The sequence below is a fragment of the Oncorhynchus nerka genome, linkage group LG1 (assembly GCF_034236695.1).
Source record: "Oncorhynchus nerka isolate Pitt River linkage group LG1, Oner_Uvic_2.0, whole genome shotgun sequence".
Classification (NCBI taxonomy): domain Eukaryota; kingdom Metazoa; phylum Chordata; class Actinopteri; order Salmoniformes; family Salmonidae; genus Oncorhynchus; species Oncorhynchus nerka.
The window spans coordinates 34,756,631-34,774,636 of NC_088396.1; the positions used below are offsets into that span (position 1 = coordinate 34,756,631).

The 18,006-nt window shown below is 42.1% G+C and overlaps 1 protein-coding gene across 2 annotated transcripts; it reads left to right on the forward strand.

Moving 5' to 3' along the window:
- The first annotated feature begins 206 nt into the window (after positions 1–206).
- On the forward strand, positions 207–16,404 carry LOC115129613 (sorting nexin-4-like). 2 transcript variants are annotated; one of them, XM_029660174.2, is made up of 14 exons: positions 207–357; positions 828–958; positions 1,972–2,104; positions 2,300–2,449; positions 2,808–2,858; positions 3,189–3,244; positions 3,876–3,948; positions 4,765–4,826; positions 4,965–5,030; positions 11,867–11,956; positions 12,621–12,720; positions 14,585–14,730; positions 14,925–15,039; positions 15,190–16,404. In XM_029660174.2, the coding sequence occupies exons 1-14, from the start codon at positions 268–270 to the stop codon at positions 15,235–15,237; spliced, it is 1,311 nt and encodes a 436-aa protein (XP_029516034.2). In that variant the 5' UTR covers positions 207–267; the 3' UTR covers positions 15,238–16,404. The 2 variants fall into 2 exon arrangements, with proteins under 2 accessions (XP_029516034.2, XP_029516043.2); XM_029660183.2 differs by having other exon boundaries at positions 2,811–2,858.
- Positions 16,405–18,006: the final 1,602 nt, after the last annotated feature.

Sequence of the window (18,006 nt, forward strand, 5' to 3'; positions counted from 1 at the left end):
CTCAGGTGAGTTGAGGCAGAGAGGAAGCGATGAAGCGAGAGGATTCACTTTCGCCAAAATCTGTCCAAAATCTGGTCTTAATTTGGACCAAAGCGTGTCGCCTGCCTTCCCATGGTTGGCACAACGACTCCCATAGTTAGGGTGGGTACATTAGCATCTCGTCACAGATCTCTGGTTGAGGTTGGGAAAATAAAAGGGTTAAAAGTGCGCATGCGAGGTTATGTCTGGCTGCTATACCCCTGACAACAACACACAACTCAGGAAGATATGATGGCAGACTCCGGACCCAAGGATGTAGCCGTGATCGGGAACACCGAGCTCACCTCGGCAGAATTAGATAACAACATTAAAAACACGGTATAGCTTCAAAATTCGTATTGTCAAAAAGCGAGGCATTTGGACGTAGCAAAGTTGTTAGGGAGCCTGTTTGAATGAGTTGGGTTTTCTAGGCCTGATTAATCCACGGAGTTTCGCAGAGAGCTCCACTGAGCCAGCAGCAGCTGTAGGTAGCTGCATGTGCAGGAAATGACCGCTAAAAGTTCACAACTCATTGTAATGTCCACGTCGACATAAAGTAAAGTTAGCTAGATCGTTCTTATTAACATGGTTAGCTTGACCATTACCAGGAACTAGCTAGTTTGCTAGCCAACAACTTTTTTTCTGCTACAAAGTTGCAAATTTTACAGGAGGGGCCAGCGGTTTAAAGGGACTTGGCTTATGTTACAAGTACTAGAACCAGCTTGACCAATTATTGATGCCCATGATTGCAAACATACATACAATTATATTGCATTATTATTGTTATGATGTGCATTGGCCTATTCTAGATGGTTGAGATTGAAAAAGGGACGAGTCTTTTACGAAAGATGGAGATCAGCGTTGCAGAGGCAGAGAAAAGGACTGGGAAGAATACAGTCAACATGCAGGAGATGTACACTGTTTATCTAATTGAGACACGGTAATTATGCCTTATCTGTGTGAATTCTCTCAAACTATTTGTGATCGCCTACATCTTCCAGGCCAGTACTACCATTTTGTGACACTGCCACGAACAGCTACTTCCACAATCACACCTATACCACCTTGTCTGCTCATAATTCCACACTGTCATTACAGGTGATCTGGCCATGATGATGATGATTCAAACATCTGACTCTTTTAGAATTATGTGGGCGGCAGGTAGCCTAGTGGTTAGTGTTGGGCCAGTAACCGAAAGGTTGCTAGATCGAATCGCCGAGCTGACAAGGAACAAATCTGTTTTTCTGTCCCTGAACAATGCAGTTAACCCACAGTTCCTAGGCCGTCATTATGAATTTGTTCTTAACAGACTTGCCTAGTTAAAGGTAAAACATTTGAAATTAGACACTCCATTCATTGAGAATGTGTTATATAAGTTTGGTTTGTTCAAGAACTGCACATCACACCAGCTTTCTTTCTTACTTTTATCTAGCTAGCTATCTATTTACTGGTTTCATTCCATGCAATCACACAATAAACGTGCACACACGGAAATCATGTAAGCACACAAGCTATACATACTGTACACACACACACACTGGGCCTTTGTTTACCAGTGGGCCATTGAGAAGGGAGTGTATTGGAGGAGTGTATTGGAGCCAGGCACTCAGTGCAGTTAGACTGGAGATTACCACCCAGCTACTTATTTTCCTGTATTTAACTCTTTCCCTGCTCTTTTCCCTTTCCCTTTCTCCCTAGTCCTTGCTGCTGGATCCACATATACTTCTAAAGTTGAAGTCTCCCTTCCCCTTTATCTCTCTTTCTCTGTCAGTAGTGTTTCTCTCTCTTGCTTTATGTCAAAGTGTTGGCATCAAGAATTCATAGAATGTTGGATAATACTGTACTTGGTACCTTGAAAGATGGCTTAGATACTGTAATATGTATCAAATGTTTAGGTGGTACTCTTAGTCAAGGCCAGTTGTATGACTTAAATCCTTCCCTCTCTTCTGACAGGCCGGTTGATGCTCTGACAGAAGGTATAACCCCAGACTCCTTATGGCGAAGATACAGCGAGTTTGAGCTTCTCAGAAACTACCTGTTGGTCACCTATCCCTTTGTCGTTGTTGCCCCATTACCTGAGAAGAGGGTACGTGAGAACAAGGAGGATGCCTTGGATTAAATTAATGCAGTGTAGTTTAGGAAGTGATATTTGTAGCATGATGTACTTACTAAATACCTGTAATGCTCTGTACAACATCCAGTTTTATGTTGAAGACATTCCTGAAGCTAATGTTTTGTCTCCTTGTCAATATAGTAGTAATTATTTGTCGGTTTCTCACAGGCAGAGATTGTGTGGCACAAGCTGTCGGCGGACAACATGGACCCAGACTTTGTGGAGAGGAGAAGGGTTGGACTGGAAAACTTCCTGCACAGAGTCGCCTCCCACCCAGTTCTCTGCAATGACAATATATTCTATATCTTCCTCACTGAGGTCAGTTACAGATGTAGTATCTTTATTTGACCAGTATTGTCGCAGCAAAATAATCCTGCAGCAGCAGTATTTGAACAATTCTTCCATTCACACTTTTCCGCCGATGTAATGTTGCTTGATCGGTAGTTAGGCTATTAGCTCGAAGGGTTGAGAGTTTTGTAAATAATGTCTTATGAAGTAGGCCTTTAGCTAAACTCTACTGTGCTGCTGTAGTCGTTCTGTCATGGAGAGTTGATAGGATCACCTTCAACCTTTTGAGTTGATGGTGTGACAGTGTGCCCCCAGTGCCCCCATGCATCAGGCTCTCCTATCTCTAATGGTCTTTGTCAAAGTCACACAGCATCCTCTCTCTGTCCAGCAGGATAAAGATTGGAAGGAAATGGTGTACGAGACAGGATTTCAAGCAAAGGTACTCACTCCATCAGCACTTTATGGTCTTTTCGTGGTTGCATTGTCCTGTCAACTTTCTTTGATAATACCTTACCAGGCGACCTCATGTGACTTTGCAAACCATAGCGGTGTAATAAAGGTATATTGTAAAGGTGGTAATCTGTGTACATTTTTGATAAGTATAAAAATATATATATATATATATATATTTTTTATACTTATTCTGATACATCATATTTTATGTCTCAAAGGTACAGTGTTGTCTAAAATTATTCAAGTCATCAATAGCAACTTCTGAACTAACAAACATAGGAAACCATTTGATATTTAATTTGTCTTTTTTATACAGGCTGATTCCAGGTTGAAAGCTGTGAATGCAGCATTCAGGGTGAAGAATCCAGATGGGTAGGTCATAGAAATGTTCCGTCCCAAATGACACCCTAAAGGGTAAACTGTATGATAGGGCTGTCATGATACCAGTATTGCAATATTTTTTTCCTTGGCAAAAAGGGCAACACGAAGCAGACCATACTCTTTGGTCCTTTAAGAACCTGCTGTATGTACAACACTGTGTGCCATAATAATGTTTGTGTCCAACATTAGGGCTGTTTTCCTGAAGTTAAATCTGCTTTGGTTTTTTTGTTTTACCTTTCCACAATACTAATGAGTATCGTGATACTGGTATCGTCCTGGCCCTGGTGTATATAGTACTCTGGTAAAAAGTAGTGTACTTTATAGGGAGAATAGGGTGCCATTTAGGATCCATCCATTGTTTTCTTGTCAGTTTTCTTTTGTGTGGAGCCAAAAATGCACTTCTATCTCCATGTGTTGTAACATTAATAATTTGGACTCTGTCTCTACTATCCATCTCATTCCTCTTTTATTTGATGTACTGCCATAATTTGTTCTGGGACTGTGTGGGAAGTACAGTAGGAGCAGGTCAATGTCAGTTCCAACATTGACAATTGTCTTGTTTATCTGCCTTGCTGGGAAGAAAGTGTTGATTCTTGTTCTTCTCTGGCCCTGGCGTCTGCAGAAGGTTTACAGAGTTGAAACACTACAGTGACGAGCTACAGACTGTACTCTCCCAGCTGCTGAGAGTACGGGCGGTAAGTACAGGCAGCTGTCGGCATATTCACACGTCTTACTGACTAGACTGACAACCAGACCTGGGTTCAACTATTATTTGATCTTTCAAAAACTGAATGTTTGGTCTAGCTTGCCTGTAATGCCAGATGGGTGAGGTTTGGAGTTTTGGAACTATTCAATTGTTCCATTGAGCCAGGGAAGCTGAATTGAGCAAAGACAAAGTATTTTGACTGATTTCAAATAGTATTTGAACCCAGGTCTGTTTACTATACTGCCAGCTGTAACATACATTTTACTGACGAGACTAGACATACAACTAGCGTTAAAACACATGAGCTGGGCTGGAAGTTGACATGCATCAGAAGGATAAATCGCACAGCTGGTCTATCTGATAAAATTGGATTGGCTGCTGCTGTAACACACAACTTAATGACTAGACATACTGCCAGCCGGTTGTAACACACATAAAAGGGTCACAATTAGACGGACTACACCATCCAGCACACTGCAAGTTGTAACATACAACCTAGGTTTGTGTCCCAAATGTCACGCTATAACCTCCAGTGTGGAAATTCACATACATTACACAGATAGACCAGCTGTATGTTTTATCTGATAACTGAACAAGGGGGCTATGATGCATTCAACTTATGGTAGCTAGGTACGACTACCACATGTCCATAGTAAGTAGAACACTCCTCAACAAAGCGGCTGTCTGCGACACTACCTCACTATTGTCTCTGTTTCATAACACCATATGTAACATAACATGGAAGCAGCAGTATCAAAGAAACTGCGAAATTTAACCTAGAACTTGACCTTCTTCATCCACTCAGAGGGTAGCAGATCGACTGTATGGGGTGTACAAAGTGCATGGAAACTATGGACGAGTCTTCAGGTAAGAGTTGTGTGTTTGGACGAAAGGGTGTGTGTGTATAAAGCTGTTGCATTATGTACTATGTAATGTTTTAAGTGTATGTCAAATGCATACTTGTGTTTTTTTGTGAAGTATGTTCTCTATGCATGTGTTGGACAGTGAGTGGAGTGCCATAGAGAAAGAAATGGGAGATGGACTACAAAGTGCTGGCCATCACATGGATGCGTAAGTGTTTTCAATAACCACGTTTCCTTCCACAGTTTTTATGCGAGTAAAGTCATATCGTTCAAAACAAAATCATGACAGCTGTGATGGAAACAGGAAGTTTCGGTGTCATTTTATAAATGCTGACAGATCATTTGTTCGTTTGACATGGTGAGATCTTTTTGTATCTGTAAAATTAATTATGCTGAAAATGTTATTGGAAATGCCTTTAGGTGCAAAAATTGATATAATAACTAGCATGTCGAAGTAAATTTGGAGTCATGCGATGATATATGGTGTGTGGTTCTCCCACACAATTGACGGTAGAGTTGAAAATGCGATGGAAAACTTCAGCGAAAAAGTATATTTTTTGTGCAATACTGTACTTCATCACACACATTTTTATCTGGAACAAGTCCATTTGGTGGACGCATTCCACTACTGGGAAAATGTGTATTTGTTTTATGCGGTTACTGGAATATTTGCATGAAAATCTCTTACCAATTGGTTGGAAACCTACCTAGTGATACACGAACACACTGAGTTGTAGGTAAGTAGCCTTGCACAAGTTTGGCTTATACAAGCTGTTTCTGTAGCTTAAGGCAGCATGATGTACAAGTACACCTCCTGGACAGGAAGCTAGGCTATTGCAGGGCCTTACCACCAATCTGTCCACTCAATGCTTTGTCTTATCCCGTGTAAATAGTCAGTTTTTTTTTAATATATTTTAATTTCACTTTCTATATACGAACTAATATACTTTCCTCCAAACTGCCTCACCCAATATGGTACAGATCTACTCATTTTATTCCTTATAACTGGAACCTCCTTCAGGAGCTAGCCAGCTAACTAGCTACCAGTCTTTGTTAGCCACGGCTAGCAGTCTTAACCTTTAGCTCGGACACCAGCCAGTTTTAGCTCGGATAATACATACCAGTCTGCACAGCGCAATATCAACCCAGAGCATATCAGACTGCTTCTCTACCACATCACCGGATTCCTGCCGCAAGCTCTGGACCATTACACCGGATCATCGCCGCTAGCTAGCTGCAATTGAGTGGCTACTGTTAGCTAACGACTCTGTCCCGAAGCAAGCACTGGTTAGCCTTGAGCTATCCTCGCACAAGGCCAATATACCAGCTAACTTCTTGGGCTACAATACCACTTTTGCCAATTGGCCTGGACCCTCTATTGTCGACACAGAGCCCCGCCTGTCCAACACAACTGGTCTGCCAACGTAATCGTCCGTTGTGGTTTCAACAGGCTTTTCCGTTGCGCTGTCGCCGAAGACCCATCCGCTAGCTTTCTGAACGCCGTTGTCTCCGGCTCGCCTAACATAGTAGCGACTACCGAATGGCTCCCTGACTCTCCTATTGCTGCTCTTTGGACCCTATGATCACTCTGCTACAAAGCTGATGCCTGCTGGACTGTTCAATAACGCGGTACCTCTTTTTGTTTACCTGTCGGCCAAAACCTCAAACTCAGGTCATTAGCTGTACCCTTATCCTACTCCTCCTCTGTTCCTCTGGTGATGTAGAGGTTAACCTAGGCCCTGTAGCCCCGAGTAGCACACCTATTCCCCAGGCGCTCTCATTTGTTGACTTCTGTAACCGTGAAATACTTGGTTTCATGCATGTTAACATCAGAAGCCTCCTCCCTAAGTTTGTTTTATTCACTGCTTTCGCACACTCTGCCAACCCTGTCCTAGCCTTGTCTGAAATTCTAAATTTTCCATCCCCAACTACAACATTCTCCATCAAGATAGAACTGCCAAAGGGGGCGGAGTTAGCCTGCAGAGTTCTGTCATACTATCCAGGTCTGTGCCCCAACAGTTTGAGCTTCTACTAGAAATCCACCTTACCAGAAACGAGTCTCTCACTGTTGCTGCTTGTTATAGACCCCCCTCACCATATGTGAATTGACTGCCCCCCCATTTATCCTCAGAGTTCGTACTGTTAGGTGACCTAAACTGGGATATGCTTAACCTGTTGCTTCTACCCGGGACGCTTGCGTCCCAACTAGAGCTCTGGAAATGCAAATGCGCTACGCTAAATGCTAATAGTATTAGTTAAAACTCAAAAGTTCATTAAAATACACATGCAGGGTATCGAATTAAAGCTACACTCGTTGTGAATCCAGGCAACAAGTCAGATTTTTAAAATGCTTTTCGGCGAAAGCATGAGAAGCTATTATCTGATAGCATGCAACACCCCAAAAGACCCACAGGGGACGTAAACAAAATAATTAGCATTTCGGCGTTACACAAACCGCACAATAAAATAGAAAACATTCATTACCTTTCACCATCTTCTTTGTTGGCACTCCTAGATGTCCCATAAACACTATTTGGGTCTTTATTTCGATTAAATCGGTCCATATAAAGCCTAGATATCGTTATATGTAGACTGTGTGATAAACGAAAAAAACATCGTTTCAAAACGTAACGTCATTTTTTAAAATTCAAAAAGTCGACGATAAACTTTCACAAAACACTTCGAAATACGTTTGTAATGCAACTTTAGGTATTAGTAAATGTTAATAAGCGATAAAATTAATCAGGAGGCGATGTAAAGATTATTAGCTGTCCGTCTGGAAAAATGTCCGGCTAGAAACTCAGCGAAAATATCCGGTCCTAGACCGGATTAGATGTATGTGTTTGACCAAGATGTATGTAGATGTAGATGATGTAGATGTATGTGTTTGTCCTGTATGTGTTTGACCAAGAAAAAACTCGAAGGGAAATGACAAGACTCTAGACACCCTGTGGAAGCTGTAGGTACTGCAACCTCAGTCAATTAATTGTGGTTCACGTTTATCAATGGGTTCAAGTAGCGCATGGATATATTTTCCCCATTTTCAGTGATCAGTTTTTCCTGTGCTTTTCGATGTAAATGCTGTTCTGGTAAAGCCACAGCAGTGATTTAACCAGTTTTTTAAACGTCTGAGTGTTTTCTATCCACACAGACTAAGCAAATGCATATACTATATTCCTGGCATGAGTAGCAGGGCGCTGAAATGTTGCGCGATTTTTAACAGAATGTTCAAAAAAGTAGAGGGTCGACTGAAGAGGTTAACACCCCGGCCGTCCTACAATCTAAGCTAGATGCCCTCAATCTCACACAAATTATCAAGGAACCTACCAGGTACAACCCTAAATCTGTAAATAGGGGCACCCTAATAGATATCATCCTGACCAACCTGCCCTCAAAATACACCTCTGCTGTCTTCAACCAGGATCTCAGCGATCACTGCCTCATTGCCTGTGTGTGTAATGGGTCCGCAGTCAAACGACCATCCCTCATCACTGTCAAACGCTCCCTAAAACACTTCAGCGAGCAGGCCTTTCTAATCGACCTGGCCCAGGTATCCTTGAAGTATATTGACTACATCCCGTCAGTAGAGGATGCCTGGTTATTCTTTAAAAGTGCTTTCCTCACCATCTAAAATAAGAATGCCCCGTTCAAAAAAAATGTAGAACTAAGAACAGATATAGCCCTTGGTTCACTCCAGACTTTACTGGAAAACATCCTATTACACAAAAACATCCTGTGGCGTACTGCATTATCATCGAATAGCCCCCGCGATATGCACATTTTCAGGGAAGTTAGGAACCAATATGCAAAGGCTAGCTTTTTCAAACAGAAATTTGCACCCTATAGCACCACTCCCCCTCCCCCCCTCCCCCCCAAAAAAGAAAATGTTTGCCCACTGCACTGAGGCTAGGAAACACTGTCACCACCGATAAATCGAGAATTTCAATAAGCATCTTTCTACGGCTGGCCATGCTTCCCACCTGGCTACCCCAGCCAACAGCTCAGCACCCCCCGTGAGCAACTTGCCCAAGCCCCCCTCCGCTTCTCCTTCATCCATATCCAGATAGCAGATGTTCTGAAAGAGCTGCAAAATCTGGACCCCTACAAATCAGCTGGGCTAGACCATATGTACCCTCTCGTTCTAAAATGATCCGCCTCAATGTTTGCAACCCCTTACTAGCCTGTTCAGCCTCTCTTTCGTATCATCTGAGATCCCTAAAAATTGGAAAGCTGCCGCGGTCATCCCCGTCTTCAGAGGGAGACACTCTAGACCCAAACTGTTACAGACCCATATCTATGCTGCCCTTCCTTTCTAAAATCTTCTAAATACAAGTAAGCAAACGGATCACCGACCATTTCGAATCCCACCGTACCTTCTCCGCTATGCAATCTGGTTTCCGAGCTGGTCATGGGTGCACCTCAGCCATGCTCAACGTCTTAAACAATATCATAACTGCCGTCGATAAAAGACAGTACTGTGCAGCCGTCTTCATTGACCTGGCCAAGGCTTTCGACTCATTCTTATCGGCAGACTCGATAGCCTTGGTTTCTCAAATGACTGCCTCGCCTGGTTCACCAACTACTTCTCAGACAGAGTTCAGTGTGTCAAATTGGAGGGCCTGTTGTCCGGACCGCTGGCAGTCTCTATGGGGGTTCCACAGGGTTCAATTCTCGGGCCGACTCTTTTCTCTGTATACATCAATGATGTCGCTCTTGCTGCTGGTGATTCTCTGATCCACCTCTACGCAGACAACACCATTCTGTATGCACCTGGGCCTTCTTTTGACACTGTTAACAACCTCCAAACGAGCTTCAATGCCATACAACACTCCTTCCGTGGCCTCCAACTGCTCTTAAATGCTAGTAAAACTAAATGCATGCTCTTCAACCGATCGCTGCCCGCACCTGCCCGCCCGACTAGCATCACTACTTTGGACTGTTCTGACAGAATATGTGGACAACTGCAAATACCTAGGTGTCTGGTTAGACTGTAAACTCTCCTTCCAGACTCAAATTAAGCATCTCCAATCCAAAATGAAATCTAGAATCTGCTTCCTATTTCGCAACAAAGCCTCCTTCACTCATGCTGCTAAACATACCCTCATAAAATGTACTATCCTACCTATCCTAGACTTCAACAATCTCATTTAGAAAATAGCCTCCAACACTCTACTCAGTAAATTGGATGTAGTCTATCACAGTGCCATCTGTTGTCACCAAAGCCCCATATACTACCCACCACTACGACCTGTATGCTCCCGTTGGCCGGCCCTCGCTTCATATTCGTCGCCAAACCCACTGGCTCCAGGTCAACTATAAGTCGTTGCTAGGTAAAAACCCTGCCTTATCTCAGCTCATTGGTCACCATAGTAACACCCATCCGTAGCACGCGCTCCAGCAGGTATATTTCACTAGTCATCCCCAAAGCCAACACCTCCTTTGGCCGCCTTTCCTTCCAGTTCTCTGCTGCCAATGACTGTAATGATTTGCAAAAATCACTGGAGCTGGAGACTCGTATCTCCCTCACTAACTTAACGCATATCAGCTGTCAGAGCAGCTTACCGATCATTGCACCTGTAAATAGCCCTTCCAACTACCTCATCCCCATATGTTATTTATTTTTGCTCTTTTGCACCCCAGTATCACTACTTGCACATTATCATCTGCACATCTATCACTCCAGTGGTAATGCTAAATTGTAATTATTTTGCCACTATGGCCTATTTATTGCCTTACCTCCCTAATCATACTACATTTGCACACACTGTATATAGATTTTTCTATTGTGTTTTTGACTGTACATTTGTCTATCCCATGTGCAACTCTGTTGTTTTTGTCGAACTGCTTTGCTTTATCTTGTTCTCAACTGGACTACCTGGTTAAATTACAGGTAAATTAGAGTCCCAAGCAGAGACTCATCTGGTTCCAGTTATACAGTCTTTGGTATGATTCGACCGGGGATCGAACTCCCAATCTCAGGTTAAACACTAACACTAAGGCAATTTAGTTGTAACCATGCAATAATCTACCATATTAATCATAACAATTTTATTGGATTACAACAGAATGGTATGTCAAAATTATGCAATATATAGTGAAAATGTTGCCATTTCAGACATAGCCAACCTCTTTCCTTACCCTCTGTGACCTCATACAGACTCACTAAAGTAGCTGATATGTTGAGGTGTTGCACAACGCCATTCCCCCCCCCAGCAACGCTGTACATATTACATGGTTCCTAGTTAAGCTATACAACACGTTTACCGTGTTTTGATTTGAAAGCATTTCATATTTGAAGCATAGTCTGCTGTAGCAGGTAGCTGACCATGAGGACTGGGGTGACTTGAGTTGTGAAGGTTCTGGGTTCAAACTGAGAACTGGCTGGCAAATAGCCAGAGGCTTTTACTTTCAACTTGGGTGCTGTGTATAGTTCTCTTTGAGTGACATGAGTGGTCTCAGGCCCTGTCCTTGGAGTAGTAACATGCACCCACACCTCAGAGTAATAACATGATTAGCCCCTACCACGTCACTGATGGTTACTAGATTGTAGGACTCAATTCTAGAGGTCTGGGGTCACAGCGCTTGGCCACTGAGGCGTATCAAGTAAGGCAGAATTTCTGTCAACGTTCGAGTCCAAATGGGGACTGGTCAAAGGTAGTCCACTATGTAGGGTGCCATTTGGGATGCAGGTACCTATAGCTTTTAAAGGGATACCTCAGGATTTTGTCAATGAGGCCCGTTAACTACTTCCCCAGAGTCAGATGAGCTCATGGATACCAGTCTCTGTGTCCATTATGAAGGGAGTTGGTGTTAGTTTCGTGAGCCAATGCTAACTAGCATTAGTGCAATGACTGGAAGTCTGATGTCTACTAGCATTTGCGTTAGTTAGCCACTTCCTTCAAACTGCACGCAGAGATATAAAAATGGTATCCACGAGTTCATCTGACTCTGGGGGAGTAAAGCATATGTAGTCCCCATCCCTCTGTTAAAGGTGTGATTGTTGTAAAGCAAATGTATTCATATGGACTCCCGTCTTGTCTACAGGTATGCTGCTTCTGTAGATGATATTCTGGAGGAGGAGGAGCACTATGCTGATCAGCTGAAGGAGTACCTGTTCTATACTGATGCACTAAGGTATTTACTACACTGGGACTGCTTCTGTAGGCCAAGTACATATCACTATATAAACCAGGGGTGTCAAACATATGACCCGCGATTGGTCCAATCTGGCCCACGGGTGGTTTGAGTTAAAACAAAATATTTTATTTTTTATTTTTTGGGGGGGCAAACTCAATATATACTAATGCAAATTGAGAATGTGTAGAAATGATAGTTTCTTGTCTGTCCATCTTGCTAATAATCACTGTCCTGAAAGCAGGTAGGGAGCATCGACATTTAAATAATTATGGTAGAGGACTATTTTTAGCAAATTGTCGACAATCCAATTTTGATGCGGCCCTCCAGACCTCATTGAAGATGGCCCCCATTGCAAAATAGGTTTGACATCCCTGAAGATCATCATGCCAAATCACTAGTCAGTGTGCCCTAGGTTGTATGTGTTATGTAGGTAGCTTCACATCCTCACATTACCTTGACGAAGACCTGTGTGGACAAAATTCCCAAGGCATATAGTGTACTCAGTGAGCCCCCCTCATTGAATCTATAGAACAGTCCTCTGACCCTGTGTGTGTATGGTGTATAATGATCATACATGTACAGTAGCAACCATAATAAGCAGCTAGGCATCAGTACATCCAGTAGCAGCCATGATGATCAGCAAAGGCCTCTGTTTCTGCAGGGCGGTATGCAGAAAGCATGAGTTGACACAGTTTGAGCTGGAGATGGTTGCACTGGACCTAGCCTGTAAGAAACAGCAGAAGGAGGAACTGGTCACTGGGGTGAGTTGTTATATACAGTACCAGTCAAAAGTTTGGACACCTACTCATTCAAGGGTTTTTCTTTCTCTTTTTTTCTACATTGTAGAATAATAGTGAAGACAAACTATGAAATGACACACATGGAATCATGTAGTAACCAACAAAGTGTTAAACAAATCAAAATATATTTTAGATTCTTCAAAGTAGCCACCCTTTGCCTTGATGACAGCTTTGCACACTCTTGGCATTCGCTCAACCAGCTTCATGAGGTAGACCCCTCGAATGCATTTCAATTAACAGGTGTGCTTTGTTAAACGTTTATTTGTGGAATTTCTTTCTTAATGCGTTTGAGCCAATCAGTTGTGTTGTGACAAAGTAGGGTTGGTATACAGAAGATGGCTCTATTTGGTAAAATACCAAGTCCATATTATTGCAAGAACCGCTCATATAAGCAAAGGGAAATGACAGTCCATCATTGACTGACCTTCATGTGTTGATGGACTGTAATCTGGAAAATGTACTTTTAACAAGACACACCTGTTAATTGAAATGCATTCCAGGTGACTACCTCATGAAGTTGGTTGAGAGGATGCCAAGAGTGTGCAAAGCTGTCATCAAGGCAAAGGGTGGCTACTTTTTTGGTTACTACATGATTCCATATGTGGTATTTCATAGTTTTTATGTCTTAACTATTATTCTACAATGTAGAACATAGTAAAAAATAAAGAAACCCTTGAATGAGTAGGTGTCCAAACTTTTGACTGGTACTGTAAGTTTTCAGACCCTTTACTCTTCAGTACTTTGTTGAAGCACCTTTGGCAGTGATTACAGCCACAAGTCTTCTTGGGTATGAAGCTTGGCACACCTGTATTTGGGGAGTTTCTCCCTTTCTTCTCTGCAGATCCTCTCAAGCTCTGTCAGGTTGGATGGGGAGCGTCATTGCACGACTATTCTCAGGTCTCTTCAGAGATGTTCAAGTCCGGACTCTGGCTGGGCCACTCAAGGACATTCAGAAACTTGTCCCGAAGCCACTTCTGTGTTGTCTTTGCTGTATTCTTGGGTTTGGGGTCCTGTTAGACTGGGGTGAAGGTACACCTTCCGAGGTCCTGAGCACTCTCGAGCACTGTCAGAGTGACCATCGGTTTCTTGGTCACCTCCCTGACCAAAGCCCTTCTAAAAGCCCTGACCAAAACACAATCCTGTCTCTGAGCTCTATGGACAATTACTTTGACATCATGGCTTGGTTTTTGCTCTGATGTGCACTGTCAACTGTGGGACTTTATATAGACCGGTGTTTGCCTTTACAAATCATGTCCAAACAATTGAATTTACCACACGTGGACTCCAAACAAGTTGTAGAAACATTTTGTTTGTAGACTGAGGGGGGAAAATGTATTTAATCCATTTTAGAAAAAGGCTGTAACATAACAAAATGTGGAAAAAGGGCAAGGGGTCTGAAGTGTGTGTGAAGCTGTCATCAAGGCAAAGGGTGGCTACTTTGAAGAATCTCAAATATTGTACAATATAGTGAAACATTTTTTTAAATAAAGAGAAACCCTGGAATAAGTAGGGTTGTCTAAACTTTTTGACGTGTGTGCGGGACTACTCGACTAAAACGATCTCGGTCGACCAATAGCCTAAGACCAAACAATCGACCAGTCAACTAATTGGGGTCAGCCCAAATACGAAGTGTACAGTAGGGTATAGTTTGCCATTTGGGAATGAACCCAGTTTCTAAAGAGCCATGGAACTCACCAGAAGATAATGACACAATGGATCACATATAGTAGCAAGCACAGAAATGCGTACATTGAATTTGATCAAAGTTAAGCTTATCCAAACCCGACTGGCCAGATGGAATGTTTCTTTCCCTCCCTGTGTTCAGACTGTGCGGACGTTCTCACTGAAGGGGATGACCAGTAAGCTGTTTGGCCAGGAGACTGCAGAGCAGAGGGAGGCTAAGTTACAAGTGTTAGAACAGCAGCTAAAGGAGGGAGAGGAGGCTGTTAAAGAGAAGAACACCGAGAGCGAGTGAGAAACCCTCCATTCTCAATCTCTTCTCTCTGTCTCCATCTTTTTCTCTCTGTCAGTCGATTTGTCTAGCATGTTATAATTGAATCACTAAATTTGCTGCTCTAATCAGCTGCTTTGAAAGTTTGACCAGCTGACCATATTTTTTCATTTAAATTATTTGAGAAGGTTCTAAAGCAAGTCTGTCTCCCCAGTGAGTTTGTGAAGACTGCCTGGGTAGACATTGAACGCTTTAAGGACCAGAAGGACCGGGACCTGAAGGAGGCCCTAATTAGCTATGCGGTCATGCAGATCAGCATGTGCAAAAAGGTAGGTGACACCTCCCCACAGATACTTAAAACATATAGAGTATTCTGCCCGGAAATGTTTATTTTGTGTCATTTTATCAATGCCAAATATGTTGTTAAATTCTTATTTTTCTCTCTGTTTCTGTCTCACCTCTATCTCTCTCTCTCTCAGGGAATACAAGTGTGGACCAACGCAAAGGAGTGTTTCAACAAGATGTGATCTTCAAGGCCAAAGCAGACCCTTCAAAAAAACTGCCAGAACAGGCTTATTTTCAGGGGACTCCTCCTGGAGCTTGCATCCCAAATGGCACTCTTTTCCCTATATATTGCACCACTTTTGACCAGAGCTCTGTGGAGTCTATGCACTATATATAGGGAATAAGGGTTGTTTTGGGGACTCATTCCTGGACATTCACTCTGCTGAAGTAGCCATGGCAGCATACTGAGAGGGATTTTTGATCAGTTATCAGTTAATCAGTTTATTCCTTTTCTATGTCTTTATCATGTCTGATTGCTGGCTGCATAGATTTGTCTACTTGCAATTGCAGTTTTTTGTCAAATGTATGCGTTTTTTCGTACACATTTAATTTTGGTGAAACGTGGATTTTTGTAAGGAAAATCACTAAGCACTTTCACTGTTTATAGCGATGGCAAGAAATGTGGACTGAAGATAATTTTCCAATGCTGCCTTTTACACAATGTTAAAAATAAGGTAATGAGATTTGTTCTATAAGAACAATATTCTTTACTTTTTTTGTTATTTTCATGCATACTTTACTGATTCTGCTTTTGTAAATGTTTTACTCTCTTGAGTGGACCATGTGGTTGGTATATTGACGGTTCTGTTTTCTCTACTCTCTCATTGCATTGTCCCAGTGTACTAAATAAGTGGTTCAACCTTTTTGGATGTTTTTGTATATTTAAAGGCCTTTCTGTACTTTGCCATTCAAGGTTGTAATCTGGCACTGGGTCTTAAGTAGCCACTATGATGAATGGCAGTGTTGTCATTTCTGAAGAGTGGGTGGTTCAGTGTTTTTGATAAATCTAGCCAAAGGAATAGGAAGGTCACAGGAAAAACAGGATGTGATAATTGCCTTATGTTGGTGCTTTATGTGTACTGGGGATGCGGTCCAAATGGCTCCCTATTCCCTATGTAGTGTATACTTTTCAAATGTAGTCCACTATATATAGGGAAGGGTGCAATTTGAGACAACCCCAGGCCTCTTGTGTTTTAGTTCACTCTAAGGGCCAGGGGAGGAGGTGTAATGTTAATCATTCATTTGGGATGAGATCAGAGCACCGGCAGGAAATGTATACTGTTTATGCGGTTGTAAGGTTGTAATCATTGTGCCAAAAATACACTAATAAATATGAAGTCTAGTTGTCAGTCCTTAAATCATGTTTTTACTCATGAGACAAAATGAAGTTTGAGAATGTGTAATATATGTGTATATACACTACCAGTCAAAAGTTTGGAAACACCTACTCATTCCAGGGTTTTTCTTTCATTTTACAATTGTAGAATAATAGTGGAGACATCTAAACTATGAATAACACAAGGAATCACGTAGTAACCAAATAATTATTAAACAAATCTACAGTTGAAGTCGGAAGTTTACATACACTTATGTTGGAGTCATTAACTCGTTTTTTCAACCACTCCACAAATGTATTGTTTACAAACTAGTTTTGGCAAGTCGGTTAGGACATCTACATTGTGCATGACACGAGCAATTTTTTTCCAACAATTGTTTACAGACAGATTATTTAACTTAAAATTCTGTTTCACAAAAGTTTACATACACTAAGTTGACTGTGCCTTTTTAACAGCTTGGAAAATTCCAGAAAGTTATGTCATGGCTTTAGACGCTTCTGATAGGCTAATTGACATCATTTGAGTCAATTGGAGGTGTACCTGTGGATATATTTCAAGGGCTACCTTCAAACTCAATGCCTCTTTGCTTGACAACATGGGAAAGTCTAAATAAATCAGCCAAGACATCAGAAAAAAAATTGTTCATCCTTGAACCATTTCCAAATGCCTCTGAAGGTACAACGTTCATCTCTACTAACAATAGTACGCAAGTATAAACACCATCGGACCACGCAGCCATCATACCGCTCAGGAAGGAGAGGCGTTCTGTCTCCTAGAGATGAACGTACTTTGGTGCGAAAAGTGCAAATCAATCCCAGAACAACAGTGAAGGACCTTGTGAAGATGCTGGAAGAAACCGGTACAAAATGATCTATATCCACAGTAAAAACGAGTCCTATATCGACATAACCTGAAAGGCCGCTCAGCAAGGAAGAAGCCACTGCTCCAAAACCGTCATATAAAAGACAGACTATGGTTTGCAACTGCACATTGGGACAAATATCGTACTTTTTGTATAAATGTCCTCTGGTCTGATGAAATAAAAATAGAATTGTTTGGCCATAATGACCATGTTTGAAGGAAAAAGGGGAACGCTTGCAAGCCGAAGAACACCATCCCAACTGTGAAGCACGGGGGTGGCAGCATCATGTTGTGGGGGTGCTTTGCTGCAGGAGGAACTGGTGCACTTCACAAACTAGATGGCATCATGAGGGAGGAAAATGTTGTGGATATATTGAAGCAACATCTCAAGACATCAGTCAGGAAGTTAAAGCTTGGTCACAAATGGCTCTTCCAAATGGACAATGACCCCAAGCATACTTCCGAAGTTGTGACAAAATGGCTTAAGGACAACAAAGTCAAGGTATTGGAGTGGCCATCACAAAGCCCTGACCTCAATCCTATAGAAAACTTGTGGGCAGAACTGAAAAAGCATGTGCGAGCAAAGAGGCCTACAAACCTGACTCAGTTACACCAGCTCTGTCAGGAGGAATGGGCCAAAATTCACCCAACTTATTGTGGGAAGCTTGTGGAAGGCTACCTGAAACGTTTGACCCAAGTTAAACAATTTAAAGGCAATGCTACCAAATACTAATTGAGTGTATGTAAACTTAT

What these genes read in the sequence shown, in the direction of transcription:
- LOC115129613 (XM_029660174.2), top strand. Translation starts at nt 268, where the DNA reads ATGATGGCAGACTCCGGACCCAAGGATGTAGCCGTGATCGGGAACACC. An exon ending in CCCCATTACCTGAGAAGAGG is followed by an intron (nt 2,105 to 2,299) that starts GTACGTGAGAAC and finishes GGTTTCTCACAG; the next exon opens with GCAGAGATTGTGTGGCACAA. An exon ending in AGATCAGCATGTGCAAAAAG is followed by an intron (nt 15,040 to 15,189) that starts GTAGGTGACACC and finishes TCTCTCTCTCAG; the next exon opens with GGAATACAAGTGTGGACCAA.